This window comes from Ambystoma mexicanum, chromosome 2p (genome assembly GCF_040938575.1).
Source record: "Ambystoma mexicanum isolate Mex_15411 chromosome 2p, UKY_AmexF1_1, whole genome shotgun sequence".
Lineage (NCBI taxonomy): Eukaryota > Metazoa > Chordata > Amphibia > Caudata > Ambystomatidae > Ambystoma > Ambystoma mexicanum.
Window position 1 is genome coordinate 415,233,062 of NC_090923.1, and position 17,214 is coordinate 415,250,275.

General features: G+C 43.5%; 1 protein-coding gene across 1 annotated transcript in view; it reads left to right on the top strand.

The window, feature by feature from the left end:
• Positions 1 to 17,214, top strand: part of ACOX2 (acyl-CoA oxidase 2) — a 1,177,957-nt gene that overhangs the window by 216,552 nt on the left and 944,191 nt on the right. The window contains exon 3 of the mRNA XM_069643758.1: positions 9,739 to 9,890. Within this exon, the coding sequence (XP_069499859.1) occupies positions 9,739 to 9,890 (152 nt within the window). The remainder of the gene's footprint in view (positions 1 to 9,738; positions 9,891 to 17,214) is intronic.

Genomic DNA, 17,214 nt, shown 5'->3' on the forward strand with positions numbered 1-17,214 from the left:
GATGGTGGGGCATACCTCCCCCCTTCCACGTAAAAACTGCAAGGGAAGGTCCTTGCTTCTCTTCTTTGCGCAACCTGCGCCCTGCACAGCTTCACCACTGTTGATTGGCCACACCTTCAGAAAATGTTTCACTTTTGTGCTGTCTGCAGACTAGACATCCTCACTGCCGTTGATCATCTTCGCCTCAGATTCCACTCGGCTTAGCCGCCGGTCTGTTGACGCACATTAGTCAGGTACACTGCTGATGTACCTCATCGCATGTGTTACAAAGTAGGCGGGCGATGACTACGAGTGAGGTGCAAGTGACCAGAGGGCCTTCTTGCTGCACCGTCACAGCTGCTGTCCAACCGCTGGTGCGGAATATTGTTCTTATCCCACACTGGTGCTCTGCTCAGGATGGGGACGGCACGCAGCAACTCACCACAGCGTTGATTAAAGTGTTTGGCAAAATGAATGCCTCCTCTCCCAAAATCCACCCATATCTAGCTATCACCATCAAATAGCACATTTGCCAGCCTTGCCACCTGTCTTGACCACGCTCATCAATTTCTTAACTCACGGGCAAGTCGTAAAAGATTGCACGAAAACCATTCTTGTTTGTAATAGGCCCTGCCACCAGCCTTTTGCTCTGCCTTCGGGCCTTCTGCTCTGCCTCGTGGTCATGTCTTTGATATTTGACTTGAGAATCTTTGTGCGCCCTGATGCCTGTGGCTTTTGGCATGTTACAAACAAATAAATAAATCATAGACTCACTGCTGAAAAAATTCTGCGATTTCATTTTCAACGGGCTGGCCAACTCATGCCTTATCAGAAACAATCTCTTCATGGCTCGTGTGTATCCCCTACGTTGTATAACGTATTCACCAAGCCCCTCTTCGATGTGCTTGACTATCTGGGTGTCTCCTACACTAGACGACACCCAGATACTCATCCCTATCACAGGAGACTACACAGCTGACACCAAAGCCCTTAACGATGTTTACTCGGTCATCCAGGCCTGGATGGCACAGCACGAACTTTGCCTTAACGATGATAAGACTGAGCTCTTACGTTTAGGATCAAATCATCGGCTCAACAAACTAGACCAAACCTACAAGTCCTTCATTATTGACAGCAATGACATTAAAGTCTCCAAAGATACTAAGACGCTTGGGGTCTATCTTGACTCCTCGCTTTCTCTGAACAGACAAATAAATGCAGTTAGGTCAGGTTCGGCCTATACCTGCAAACTTATCACTGCCTGTAGACCCTTCCTAAACTCCACCAACTGTATCACACTCGCCAGAACTCTTGTTATGGCCAAAACCGACTACTGTAGTGCTCTCTACCTAGGGACCAGTCAGTCTAACCTTAATAAATTGCAAACTGTACAAAATAATGCCTTAAGGGCAGCCTTAAACATCCCGAGACGCTCTCATATCTCCTCCGTCAGATTGGACTTACGCTGGCTCCCGGTAAAACAGAGAATTGCCATGAAAACCCTAGCTTTGACTCACAAATGTCTGAACAACAACGCCCCACCTTACCTGTCCACTCGCTTCTCACGCCACACCTCCACTCGACCTACCAGAGCAGCCCAAACTCAGTCTCATCGTGCCTAGATGCAAACTCCAAAAAGCTGGTGGGGTGAGCTTCCCCGTCCTGGCATCCAAACTCTGGAACACCTTGCCCACACCTATCAGAATTGAACCATCATTCCACTCATTCAAGAACAATGCTAAAACATGGCTGCTCTCCCAAGACTCATGAGACCTTGACACAGTCCAGACTCCATGTGGGGTACAGGACTGAATATACATTTTCTCTCTGCTCTGTCCCTGTATTATACGCTGTTAATGGTACCCTTCGGTACATGTATATATGCGGTCTATTTTTGTAACTTCTGTAACTACTGCTTTTTGTAACATGTTTAAGAGTATGCGCCCGGTTGCCCCTGGGCCTGGTTTTTTGCACTTTATAAATAAAATAAAATAAAATCAAAATGAGAGATTCTGGGGAAAAATATCAACAAGACAACTGTTGGAATACTATGAAAAAGAAAATCACTTACACAACTTCCAGTTAGGGTTTCGCCCAGCTCGCAACACGGAATCTGTTCTGCTGCATGTGAAGTAAGCACTTCTGTCTATGGCAGACAAACTCTATAGTAATTCTCTTCCTGTTCGACTTTGCCACAGCTTTCGAGCTCCATCAATCATTCTAACCTTCTTCAAAGACTTCAGCATTCTCTAGGCATCCAGTGTCTTGCTCCAAAATGGATCGAATCATTCCTCAAAGGTAGAGTTTCTTGTGTGAAATTAGGGCTGTTCTCTTCCAAACCATTCATTACTATCACCGGCTCTTTAACTGTTAAATGAAGCCACTCGCTGATGCTGGACACTTTCAGTGGAACTTTAAAACTGTACGTGGATGACTCGCAGATTGCCTTTAAGCTGCAAAACTTGCATTGACAATGAATGTAGGGGTAAGAATAAGGCTTTAAATGTACTTCCTAAACGGGGTCATTCAAGCTCAGGACGTAGCTCCAAGGCTGTTGGAGGTGGTTGTCGCAGTTACAAGCTTATTGCTGAAATAAAAGCAGCAATTAAAAGAGCATGGGAACACTTAAACAAAATGATAGCTATTAAGGACAGTATGGAGGTCATTTACCAATGAGTGGTGTGCAAAAGTGACTTTACTCTTTCACTTTGCATTACATCTCATTATTCTGCCGTTTCAAAGTATTAGAGGGCAGCAAAGCAGAGTTTGCATCTCTGCTTCGCTTTCCTCCTCCTTGGAAGAACACTTGATTTAATGCCTGCAGAATATTTTCATACAGGCCAAGTACCAAAGCATTTCTAAGAAATACATATTTCAAACGAGCTGGAAATCAATCATGATGAAACCAAAATAGTGAGGATGGGAACACGTACAAAGAAGGAACAATCTAATAGCTGGATTTTGGAGTCAGTGGCTATTAGGCCTGTTTTGGAAACCCAATATTTGGGCTTCAGATTCGCAGCACGCGCAAACGCAGCCTTAATAAAAGATAAATTGTGAGCCAAAGTTAACCAACTAGCTGCTCAAGTAAAGAATATTAAAATCAATTTCTGCAAATTCTCTTTGGCAGCTTTCTTTACATTTTACAAGTGTAAAGCAATTCCGACTCTCATGTATGATATGGATATTGAGTCACAGTTGTGGGAGTTAGACTTGGACTACCTAGAGGGAAGGGTTTGGAAAAAGGCTTTGACGCTCCCGCTCTCCCTCCAGACAGTCTCAGTCTGTTACGAGTTGGGATTGAAATCATTGGGGGTGTGCCTGGAGTGGAAATGGTTGCTGTATAGGCTTGTTAAATGGCCCAAAGAAAATTGGCCTCTGCCAGAAAGAACGAAAAGGCACACATTTTTGGGAAAACTAACGGCAAAAGTGTCTATCCTACTGTGCCTTCATAAAACTGAGGATGAGCTAAAGATCAATGTAAAGGGGTGTAGATGAACGTTAAATGAAATGGACTGGATAAACACTGCAGATACAATGAGGTAGCTAAAACTCCATAGGAATCCGCCTATTCAGGATAAAGGCCTGGGAGCTCTCCCACGAGATCTCAGGCAGTTCCCAGATAGCAGAGGAAGAGATGTCTTGTTAAGATTCCGCTTAAACTTGTTACCTACTGAAGAAATTATTTTGAGTAGACAAAGGATTAGACCAATAAATGTAAACTGGTTGTACGACAATCCCTATTCCACATCTTGGAGTGTGAAGGAACAAGTGACCTAATAATCCAGTCATTTTCCTGATATGTCGATAACCCACGATGGCTAGAAACAAGAGAATTTTGGTATTGTTTGTCCTCGAGGCACAAAGTCTTCCTTTCTATGGAACTTGTGAAAGTACATAAGAAGCTCGAACTGTATGACAAATGCCCCGGGGATTGTTTGGTTGAATTGTACATTTTTTTTTCTCTGACTATCACTGTGGGTTTTAATTAGGTTTCTATGAATCTTTGATAGCAGACCGTTTTGTATTATGTCAAAAGTCAAATGGATGACTGTAACACAATAATAAAAACAATAAAAAAATGCATTTATTTATTGGTTTAGCACCTGTTAAAGACCAGGCCGATTACATAGGAATCCATTATAAAATAATGCACGCAAAGCGTAATTTGCAGCCAGTGTTTTATCTCACAAAGCAGAGAGTAAAAATGACGGGTAAAGGCTTCTTTTGCCTGTATAGTCTCTTCACAATTATGCACCTTTTAGTGAGTGTTGAAAATTGCATGCAGGGCACCAGCAACACATAAGGGCAAGCATTGGTGGCGCCCAGCATGCAACTAGCATATCTTTTTGTACTATAATTGGATTTGGTTATTGGTGAGAATGCCTGGCTAGAGCATTTCAAGATTTTCTTCCAGTGGGCAGACACAGGGCAAAGTGACCACCGTGGGTTCTTCAAAATAAATTGGGCTGTATCTGGCCTGTTTGTTAAAATAACACTTGAAGTACTGAAGGCCCAGTCCCTTAACAAAGCGGCAGCTCTAATTGTATAATTGAGACTTGTGGTAATTCAGCTGTAGTTCTGGGTATGATGAATGTCAGTTTATGAGAATGTTCTCATAATAGAGACTCAGCCACAAACCTATAGTTATAAGCTTTCATTACCCTTTCAGAAACGAAAGAACAATTGGTCAAGATAATGGTAATGTATTTCTTATATAGCTCTACACACCCATAAATCTCAGAGTGCTGAAATAATAGAAGACATTATTATCCCACGAGAGGTACTCAATTTATCGGCCTGGGAAGGATGAAAAGCTGAGTTGACTCTGGCTGGATTCGAACCTGCCACAGCAGGATGCGCACAGATATCAGGAGGGAGCGCGTAGCTCACTGTGCTATCTCATCGTCTCCAACTCAATATAACTCAATCTAAAGTTTTAGGATTATCGTGCCTCCCATGTGTCAGTATACTAGGGTCCCCAGTGTCGGAACACAAAGAGAAGGAAGGGGCCAATCTCTCAAAAGAACGGGGTCCTCTCCTCTTACTACAAAGGGGTTCAGCAAAAGCAGTAGACCATCTCATCAGTTACAGAAAATAACTCAAATAATCCCAGCCAAGTGGAGGATGCAAACCAGAGGATTCCAAAGTTCCTTTAAGTCAAAACCAAAATCAAAGGGAGGATGGTGTTGCTCCTCCAGGGTCAGATTGGCAGAGGTCGTCTTAGCTGGGAATGTAGACATTCTCCTGATGCCGGATAGACAGTGGCTTCAGGGTCCTCCTGCTCGCTGTCTGTTGCAGACGACCATGTTGGGCTTTTGCAGAATTTGGTACACCCTCTTGGGATCTGGCAGGGAAACATGTCCCTAGACTCTTCTTTCTCCAGTCTACATCCATCTTGCCGATATATGGGATATTTTAAATAGTTGATTTTTTTAATATAATGTTTTATTTGTATGTTATTTAATATTTGTGTTCCACTATTTTTGCTTTTATATTTATGGAGGAACTTTGAATAAACATTGATTAACATCTTTACGCTAATCACACAGTTCTTAAATAGGTTACCAGAGCTATTTAAAAAAAAATAATAATAAAGTAGACTACTATAACAAATTCTATCTGAACCTCCCCAAACACCTATCCGCATCCTTCATTTGATCCAAAATACAGATGCAAATCTTATCCTAAGTCTGAAAATGCATGTCCACATGAAACTAGCTCTAAAAGCCTTGAATTGGGTTCTGCTGGAAAAATGTAAGTGCTGCTGCTTTATACACAAGACCTTGCATTGCAAGCACCAGAGTACCTCTCTGTTTGCATCAAAAGATACTAACACTCTAGAACAATAAGAACCTCTTCCTCCAAAATACAGTCACATACTACTTTCAAGAAAAAGCACCTGGGTCAATGCTTTCTGAGTACAAGAGGTACCTGCCTGTTGAACTTCCACTAACCCAATATACACCACAAAGGGTGCCTTTCAAAATTCAGGAAAGAAACAAAATCTCACCTATTTAAACACGCATTTCCACCTGAATGACTCTCCATCATGGCCAAAGAAATAACTTGTGCTCTGCCGTGCAGACGGCAAGACTTTGATCAATTTTGATCTACAGGTTCCTCTCTTCCAGGCTTTAGCGTTCTCTTTTACCTTCCCCTGCTGCTATAAGTCTCCTCTGCTATTATCTGCTTTTCTGTAAGCATTTTCCTACCTCACTTGCTCTTTTTCTGCACTTGCCCCATCCCCCCCTTTCCAGTTTCTCTTTTACTAAAACTGTACGTTCCAAGACCTTTTGAATGATGAGCTTACTGTGTCCCCTACTTTTGTTGTCTGCTCTAAGCGACGTCTTGGAATGCTATGAAGTAACTGTTTTGCAGTTGGTGCTGTTCAAATAAATAAAATAAATAAATCCCTGCAGGACATGTTGCTTTCCAAAGGGATCCTACTAGCAGAAATTGTTAATGTGCCCCTACAAATAAAGGGAGCAGACCCTTCTGTACTTGTGAACCATCAAACAATCTCTACCACTCTATTTGAAGCGAAGTTGATTAAAAGGGTAGTGGCGAAACACTTATAGGACTGTAGCAAAAGAAACACTCTGTTGCACGATAAACAACTTGGTTTCCAGCCAGGGAGAATCTGTCACTGCACAGATGAGTACAGGAAAAGGTACCTTGCAGAATCTAACTATAACCATCCACTGCCAATTATTGTCCTTGATATGATCGAGGACACCACACTGTCCTTCTATCTAGTCTGGAATCTCACATGAGATTCCAACATCCACAAGCTATGGCCCAGTGACCCAAGTCCGGCTCACGTACCATTGACTGCTAAAAGAATCTGAGAGTTACATTCAAACAAGTCCTTTCTCGAAGTGCATATCAATGACCGTTGCAGCTGCTACTTTACACTCAAACTGAAGTCCTGCCCGTGTTTGACATGAACAACAAAGTCCAAATGATCTAGGTCCTGATAATGTTAACTTTGGACTATTGTAACAGTCTCCACTTAGGACTCCACAAAAAGGAAATCAACCATCTACAGGTCATACAAAAAATATCTGTGAACATAGTCTTTGGGCTAGAGAAACCTGATCATGTCTGCGGAACATTGAAAAGCCACCAATGGCTGCCTATTCGTTTGAGAATTGAATCTTGAGCCATCTGCTTCACTAGATCAGCCGATTGGAAAATGAGCCCAAAATATCACCTAATTCTTTCTAAGGAGAACTCCTTCTAAGGAGAACTCCAAGATTCAGTACCAGAGACAGGCTTATGCCTCAAACCCTTCAAATGTAAAACATTTGAGAAAATAATTGTTAGAAGGCGGTCCAGAGGTTTGAAACACCCTCCTCCCAGATGTAAGACAGCAACCGGACCATCTGAAATCCCCTACACACTACAAACTCTCCTTAGACTTGTTCTGCCTGTTATGCAGAGGTCAAAGTGTACAGAAAAAGTAGTGAAACTATGTTCTGGAATTTCCCACACCCATCGCACCTACTCCCTATCGGCCCTATAGCCACCCTCATGCCCCCTCCACAATGCAATACAAAGTCCATACCCAGGGTGCCTTTCCTCCGCCCCCACACCCTGCCACTGTGCCTTCCAACTGTATTACCAAAACTGAAAGAAAAGTGAAAGAAAATACATCTTAACGACCACCATTATTATCAGTCATTGTCCCCCCACTGCATGAGTCTTCATACACCATCCCCTTTATAATAACCCAGCATTCAAACCTCTTAATGGACCTACCAACGATTAATGCAACCCTCCCATCCACTCGTTACCTATACCATCACAGCTTTGCCTGCAGAAATTTTAAAAGTTAAGAGTGCTTAAATGCAGAAGAAAAACATTGAACCACTGCAGAAGCAGGGCTAAGTGGCTGGGGATTGGACTTTGTCACAAGCAGGCTACTGAAATAAGCAACAGCAAGCCATCGTCTGCAAGATGGCCAAGCAGGATTTCACAGTAGAGCGAGTCCCCACAGGGCCCAGGTTTGAATCGCCAGTAAGGGGGCAGCAAAAAACAAAGTGCCCTTTGTCTGATGGCCAGGAATGGTTCTCAACGTGAAAGTACAGGAACGATGACGGATTTTATCAAAAAGTAGAGGAACATCGTACTCTTTAGTTCCTGCCCACTTCCACATCTGCTATGTCTTTAATGAGGTAGCGCCTTGTTTGCTACATTATAATACCCAGCAAGTGAAGTAGGAAAAGTGATTTTGCATCCTTTTTTAAAAAATCTTAGCGCTTTTGAAAAAGAATTATACTTTTTTCCTGATTTTGAGCATTTTTATTTATAGGTGAAATTTATTACTATTTTAAGATTGAGATTTATTTAAGCATAATGTTTGCTGTATACTATCAAAATAGCCAAGCATTTTCCAATTGCATGTACTAGTGTTTAGTCAAGATAGAGAAAACATATGTTGATATTAATATTAAAGGATATTTGTAATGCGCACTATCACCAGCGGAGTGGTCCCCTGGCGCTCTAACGGATCTGAAAAGGGAAGGGGGGGTGAGTTAGTGGGAACAAGCAGGAAAAGTGCAAGAGAGCAGTGATGTGCTGTTGGCAGCTTCAGTTCGGTTAACACTGTTCGCTGATCTTGGGGTGAGTTCCGGTCGGTAGCCGCTGTGTGTTGTTGTGCAAGATTATGTGTGGTTTGTTTTGTTGCAGAGTAGTGAAGTTTGTGCGGTTTGTTGTGCTATAGGGTTGTGGTTGTTTGGTTAGAGTTTGAGAGGTGTATGCAGAGGGCTGAAATTGTTAGTAGGTTGGTTATTGGCTTCGCTGTCTGGAAGTGATATGCTAAATTTCCACATTCTTTCTAGATGTGGGGCGTGAATATGTCTACATTTCTATCTATATCCGGTACTGGCTAATAATCACAATCCTTTCTATATATGACATCCACCAATATTCACAACTGTATCCAAATGTGTCACTGGCCTACCTTCGAGATCCTATCTATATGTGAAGCAAGCTGGCATTCACAATTCTATCTAAAGCTGGCCTGGATAGTATGCCCAATGCAGTCTAGATGTGGCACTGGCTAACAAGCGCTATTCTATCTAGATGTGGCATTGGCCAACATTCACAATCCTATCTAGTTGTGACGCAGGCTATTATTCACAATCTTATCTAAGTGTGGCGCATGCTAACATTCAAAATCCTTTCTAGATGGACGCAATCTAATGTTCACAATTCCATCTAAGTGTGGCACTTGCTAACATTCATAATCCTATCGAGATGCGACACAGGCTAATGTTCACGATTCACATGCTGGAAACCCTTATACTAATGTAACATTTACAAGAGACATCTGAGCCAAACCGCTTGGCGGGATAGATAATTGTTGTTTTTTGCACATTGAAAAATTGTCACTGTTGTTTAATACATTGAAGATGGTTTAAATGATAGATGTAGGAAACATAATGGGTAAGCCAATTTTGCAGCATAATAGTGATTTGAACAATGCAACATGGCAAAGGCAGAATGTGCAATATGTACTCTACTAATTGCAAAATGTGCAACATGTGAGATGTTTTGTTAAAGTTGATATGATAACTTTTCTTATTATGAATGACTTTAGTATGTAAGTATGTATATGGTTGTATTTTATTTAACCTGATAAATACATATAATTAAACTGATACAATTGCTCTAAGTAGTTTAAGGTGATTGAAATATTGTTTGTTAATTACATGTTGGTATTTAGAAACAAATCAACCTTTTTTTTTGCAGAATTCTTGGAGGAGAAGTCGCATTTAATGTTCATGGTGTCTTTGTAAATAGTATCTTGGGACTGGGTACTGATGAGCAGATTGCCAAATGGATTCCGTTAGCCCAAAACTACCAGATTATTGGAAGTTATGCTCAAACTGAACTCGGACATGGTAAGCAAATCTTTACGTAACCTTCTTTTCATACCTAGGAAACCAAGCGTCTTCCTATTTATATATTTTCTGTACACATCCCCAACTCCTGTTCCCCTTACCTATCACAGCCCACTGATACTACTTCTGCCGCCTTCATACAGCGCTCTTCCCAGCCAGGTTTGCACTTTATGAACTACATACATGCAAGCAGACATTTAAACGCTAAGGTAAAAGCAAACTTTAAGGCTCCAAAACACAAATCTTATTACAACTTCAGCCACGACTTACCCTGAAGGTAGGGATGCAGAGGAAGCGGGTGTGAGAAAGAGGGATTGAGAATAAAGAAATCACTGTCTTCTGATTGTATAACTTGTAGAAATAGAACCTTGCCTTTCCTCTCTGTGACCACCAAGCAGACCTGTATCCGCGACATAGACTACTGCAAAAATATGACATCAACTCAAGTCTGGCTAAAACCTCCAAGTTACAACTCTTCAACCTAAGAGTTCACCAATTGCTGCTGCCATCTTGTCCTACGATTAGGATTCCTAGAGCCAGCTCATTGCCATCTGACACCTGCTTTATAGGCTTAGGCTTCTGAGTTTGTATGACACGCTGTGAAGAGGCTGATGACCCCTACCATAACACATTTCTTTTTGTTTAGGACTGCTATAGAAAGTTAATCTCCTTCTTCCTAGACACATTTTTCAGAATCTTTTAGTAGTCACCCTACTCTTTTGGCAAGGTTCTATTGTGTTTCATTTTAGTTTAGCATGGTATTTCCGAAGGGCCATCTTTAACTTGTTAAAAGAACAGATATGTTTTGTGGATTATATTCGTTTCCCGTTTATTGTACCATCCTAGAAGTGATTGACAGTGAGACTCATTGTGTGACCACCACTACAAGTCAGCCACAATCTTTACACTGCTAATTTGTTATCCGTTACTTCAGAACAAGTGAGTGGGTTTATCTCAATGCAGCTGCTGGTGAGCATTGTCTCTTGTGTTTCAAGGTCTCGCATGCCACCTGTGCACACAAGAAGACAATCCGCGCTGAGTCCCTTTTTCTTCTACTCTGAACGTTGGTCCACGCTCTTCTGGCATTGCTTCTCAAGATCAGACCTATCAGCAACTTGGGAAGCTGATGATCTTCTTCATGAAGGCTATAAACTCATGATTTCACTGCTACCTTACTTGGTGTGATGCAGGTAGTCTCGATCCCTGCCCACCAAAATGGTACTGTTATGTTAGTGTCGGGTGCTTCCTGGTTTTCCCTTGGTTCCCCCAGATATCTCTGTTGTTGCTGCTGAACAGAGTGACAAAGGAGTCGGGTGTTGGAGCTCCTACCTGCCTGTGTATTTACATTGTAACAACCAACCTTTATAGACTGCTTTTCATAGCAAATAACGTGCATTGTAGAGCGATACATGGGTTGAAAGGAATATAATTTCTTTAATTAGTATTTATTAAAGGCTGAAGTGTCATTTCAACCAGAAATTACATACATATGAAAGAGTACAGCACACAGAGGCAGTCCTCGGATGGGGTGCCTTTCCAATATATCGATGGTATCTGGCAGTGAAAAGCCAGTGGTTGATGGTGACAGATAATGAGATGCGGAGATGAGAATGTAACAGCATAGCTACTGTGGGATGTATTAACCCACTTATGCTCTGCCCTGCGGCATCACTGTGTTCTGGTGGTTCTAGAATTGGCCACGAAAACCCTTGTGCGCGCCAAAACCTTTGAAAATTGCGCTCTACGAAGCACAAAGAGATGGCTGCCAAATTTACCATGCATGTTGTCAGTGGTGGAACAGAGAGCACACTCCGGAAACATGTCACTGGGCTGCCCAACAAGTAAAAACGAGCCTGCATGAAAAGCAGTGCTTTGCTGAAAGAAATCCAAAATCTTGTTCTTAAATCTTTTTCTTGGTTGCTGAAACTGCAGAATGCCTGCACAAAACACCATCAAACGTCCAATATTCTTGCTAGGTGCTACAATGCACTTAGTTCAAGAAATCATTATGAACAGACAATGTCCTGAAAAGCTGAATTTGTCATCAAAACATTCACAGCAAAAATGTGCCTGCCTGTGAAATCTGTCAAAATCTGGGTGCAGTACTTGTGGCCGCCTGTATGACAGCTGTCAGTAGATTGCATTAAAACTGTAAACTTGTACCACTGAAATCTAATGTCTGAAAACTAAGTGACCTGTTATTGAGAGTAACCTAGGTTGTAACTATTTAAATCCCATGGTTTAGAATCTGGAATAAGTGTTCTAGCTGCTTGTTTTGAAATTACAAGTTTGTTTTAAACCAAGAAAAAAATGTAACACAATGACATTGAATTTAAGCCTGCCTAAAGCAATTTAACCAGTCCAAAAGCTTCCCCCACGGAGGCCAGGCATCTCCCTTCTGCTCACTCCACCAGGAAATCACACCTCTGTGATGATTAGATTAGGGGAGGAGAATTTGGTCTGCCAGGGGAAGAAGACAATGGATTTCCTCCAGTCAAAGGAAGCCTAAGTGTGAAGAGTCGTAAATGGCCTGGGCCTCTGGAGGAAATGGGAGGAGACTGCTTCTAACTGCAGAGAGCCAGAAGGAGGCGGAGACAAACAGCCATTTGGGGCTGGACATTCACAAAGAAACATTTTGTTAAAGACATATAATTTACCACTTAAAACTGTTTAAATTACCAAAATCACATATTTGTGTTTCTAAATTCTGATGGTACATTTTAAGAGGCAGCAAAACCGTGTGACATGTTCTAGAAGGAAACAGCGGAAAACGTGGTTTTACACCAAATGTATTTGTACCAGAAGTATGAAACGTTATACCCTTATGCCCATGTTCAACGTGCATATTTTTACACATTTTCGGATAAACTGGACATTGTGTTCCGGACAAAAAGGGCAACATTCTGTCAAAAGCAGACACAAGATCCCACAACGAAGAGGCTTGGAGGAGTATCTGCTGCACAAAATATGTAATCTATATATGTTATTGTTATAAAGATTGCACAGATGTAAATATGTATTGTACCAAAAGTAGATTTTATGTTCAAAGGGACAAGGGGAGGATTCTCTGACTCATAAACACACACCATCATGGTGACACCCTGTTTTCTCCTCCAATCAAGGTAGAGAAGAGACTCTAGCCAATCGCCTGACTAAGGGGGCGCGCTTAGGATAAACCAGCACACACCCCTTTATTATAAGCATAAATAGAAACAGCTGAGGGCTTAGAAGGAGACACACAGATTCACCCACTAACCGATTGCTGGCAAAGCACCCTGCAAGAGAACATCCATTTTCCTTGCTCCAGACTCCAGAAACTTGGCAAGCAGAAAGGCCCATTCCATTAGTTGAACCATTTTCAACTAGGCCTTGAATTTTCAGAACCAGAAAGAATCTGTCATGATGCCTACCTCTAAGGAGCCAGGCCGGGCCCAGCAACCCCAGAGGCAGACATCATTTTCCCCAGGGAAGTCTCAGCGGGCCCAAGTCGGGGCCCTTTGGACTCAGTCCTGGCGCCTTAGGCGCCAGGCTCATAGCGGACCCCAGTCCTGGCGCCTTAGGCGCCAGGCTCATAGAAGAGGATATGTGTTTAAGTGCTTGGGTGCACACTTACCTGATGCAGACCTTGCTGCTTCATCCAGGCCCTCTTGAGGCCTGAATGGGACTACTTAACCTGTAGGACTACTTCACCACCCGGGCGTGGTCGGGGAAGGATACATACCTGATTGGTGGAAGGATACATACCAGGAACTTCTTCCAAGGCTATTTAAACCCCACCCGAACAGCCACACATGCTTCGCGTTGTTCTGCACCTAGCAGCTGGACGCTCACCGTGTCAGCTCCTGCATCCTGACTTCAGCCACGCCTGCCAGCACCCTGGAACACCTGCAAGGGGAGAAAGGAAGAGAATAGGAGAAGAAAAGCCCTTACCTGCTAAATCTGCATCCCGGAGTCATTTCTCCAACGGCCCTGAAAAGGAAGACATCATTTTAAAGGCATTTCGTTTCGATCGCTGCAGCGCTGCATTTTACTCACCTTTGCAAGGCGCTTCCATCTTCAGCAGCGATCTTCCGGATTCAGCTACGCCCCGGCGCCTAGAGGAAAAAAGACGAGAACAAAGGTGAGAGGGAGAAAAGGAATAAGGAAAGCTCAGTTTCCTTTTAAGTCTTACCTGTTGGATTATTCCCACTGCATTTCGGGTCCTGCCGCTTCCTGGCATCTCCGGACCCCGGCCCCTTTGGGGAAAAAAGACAAAGACATTGGATGAGCGAATGCAAAGACATTACCTGAGCGCTCATCCAGAACTGTTTCACTTCGGGTCGGCGCCATATCTCCGGCACTCCGAACCCCGGCCCCTAAGGGGAAAAAGACATAAGCATTAGCACTTGCTGCAATTAGACAACAAACATTATTATTAAGCTTGAACTTTTGAACAGAACTTTTACAGCGCCTTACCTGAACAGTCAAGCTTACCTGAACTCCCATCAATCCTCAATCCAGTGAAGTAACTGGGTTTCAACGCGCCCCTGCATCAGAAGCAGGATGGAGAGCTCATCCTTCCAAACCCTAAGGTGAGGCTTCACGGGGAATCGTGGAGGAGGTATCGTGGAGGGTTGGAAGGGAGTGGGAGGCTTGAGCATTGTTCCACAGTTGGTAATACTCCCTTTTCACGCACAGGAGGGTATCCAACGAGCCAGGGAAGCCAGAATAGAGGGGCCCTTCCTGTCCATCTTCAGAGTTCTGCGCCTTCGACGCCGCGCCTCCGTGGGAACCAGGTGAGCGTTACAGAACGCGAAGCCTTACCACAATTTCCCACCTGGGCGCTATGGAGACTTCCGAGACAGATCAGCTGGCCCATCTTTTAGGGGAATTACAGGCAGAAGTGCACTCAGCCCGCCAGGAGACTAATGCTCTCAGAAGGGAACTAATCCTATCCAAGGAAAGAACTGATGATCTGGCCAAAAGGCTATTTCAGGGCCAGGCAGAGCACACTCCTTTACCTGTTTCCGGAGATATTTCTACAACAATGGGTTCGAATAACCCGGTACAAATCAATCTACCTGGACACATGCCTTTGGCCCCGCCGGAACGTTTTGCGGGGGATCCCAAGAAATATGCCGTTTTTATGAACCAATGCCGTTTACACTTTTTATGCAGGCCCGGGGCCTTCCCCAACGACCAGACCAAAGTAGCCTTTGTACTATCTTACCTCAGTGGCTGTCCTGCCGATTGGTCTATTCCATTGGTAAATCAGGATGATCCCATTCTCCGGGATTTCCAGGGCTTCCAGGCCAGCATGGAAAGATTGTTCGCTCGACACTCGCAGGGACAGGCCCTTGACAACGAACTGCTATCCTTACGACAAGGTAATCGGGATCTTTTGTCCTATATCGCCACCTTTAATAGACTAGTTGTGGAAACCGGATGGCCTGAAAATAAAAGGATCACATTGTTTCATCGAGGCCTGCGCAGAGAGCTTAAAGATGTTATAGCTCAGATAGTAGATCCACCCCAGGCCTGCGCAGACTACATAGACTTAGTGGTTCAACTTGATCACAGACTTCAAAATAGAAAGGCAGATCGGCTCAAGTATGAAACCAGAGTACCTATCAAGACCCACGTTAACTCCAAGAGTACTGACGTTTCCGAACCTATGCAAATTGGCAGTGTTAAAGGACCATTAACGCAGAAGGAATGAGAGAGAAGGCGACAAATGCAACTTTGTCTGTATTGCGGAACTTCCGGTCACTTTCTTCAAAGTTGTCCAGTTAAACCACCCAAGAAGGTGGTTGGAGCCACTGATAACGAGTTATTGACACCTGGTTCGGGAAACGACCTAGCCCGACAAGCGTAGGGGTCCGCTTGCCGAACTTGAAAACAAACTCTTTGACCTCGCATTTTGTCATGCCAATGGTGCTTGTGAACCCAAAACAGCCTCAGCAGTTGCATGCTATAAAAGCATACATAGACAGTGGAGCTATTGGAAATTACATAGACCGTGAATTGGCTTCCAGGATTAAGCTTCCTCTCCGCCCGAAAGTAACCCAAGATGTAATTACTACAGTTGATGGAACCGAAATAGCCTCAGGGCCCGTAACGCATTCCACAGTTGAAATCACTCTGGTGGGTCAGGACGGACATCGGGAAGCAATCGTGTTTGATGTGATCAAGGCCCCACAATTTCAAGTACTTCTTGGAATCCCTTGGTTAGAAACACATAATCCGAGAATAGACTGGCGAGCAAAGAAGATAACTTTTCCTGATTGTGAACCAACCTGTTACCCAAGGAATCCAGCTATGGGTCTAGCCTCTGTAACGTCCACCCCTGTACAGCTACCATCTGAATACCAAGAATTCCAAGACGTTTTTCAGAAAGAGCAGGCTAACACCTTACCTCCCCATCGATCTTACGATTGCCAAATCGACTTGGTACCCAATGCACAACTACCTTGTAGTAGGATTTATGCTCTTACTGAACCTGAGAACCTGCATTTGCGCCAGTATTTGGATCAATACCTGGCCAATGGTTTCATTCGCCCATCAAAGTCACCAGTCTCTTCCGCTTTGTTCTTCGTACCTAAAAAGGAAGGAGACCTTAGGGCCTGTATTGACTACCGCGCCCTAAATCAGATAACGATTAAGAATCGTTACCCTTTGCCCCTGATACCTGAGCTTATCGACCAAGTAAAAGATGCTCGTGTGTACACCAAGCTAGATCTCCGAGGAGCTTACCACCTGGTACGTATAAAAGAGGGCGACGAGTGGAAGACTGCATTCCGCACCAAATTTGGACTCTTCGAATATCAAGTAATGCCCTTCGGTTTGTGCAACGCACCTGCCGCCTTTCAGTACTTCATGAATGATGTTCTTCGGGAACTTATCGATGTTTGTGTCATCGTTTATATTGACGACATCCTGGTGTATTCCTCCTCAGAATCTGATCACAGAAACCATGTTAGGGCAGTTCTTGAGAAATTGCGCCAGCACAAATTATTTGCCAAACTCGAAAAATGCGTTTTTCATACCACAGAAGTGGAGTTTCTCGGATTCATCCTGACACCTCAAGGAATCCGAATGGACTCGCGGAAAGTGGACGCCATTCTCAAATGGCCATCTCCTAGCTCTGTGAAGGGAGTGCAAAGCATGCTTGGCTTTGCCAATTTCTATCGAAGGTTCATCCCGGAATTTTCTCGAACTGTTCAACCCATCACAGCTCTCCTAAAGAAAAATAAACGCTTTGAATGGACTCTTGAGGCTGAACAAGCCTTTCAGGACCTGAAAACCAAATTCACCTCTGCACCTGTATTGAAGCACCCGCGCCCAG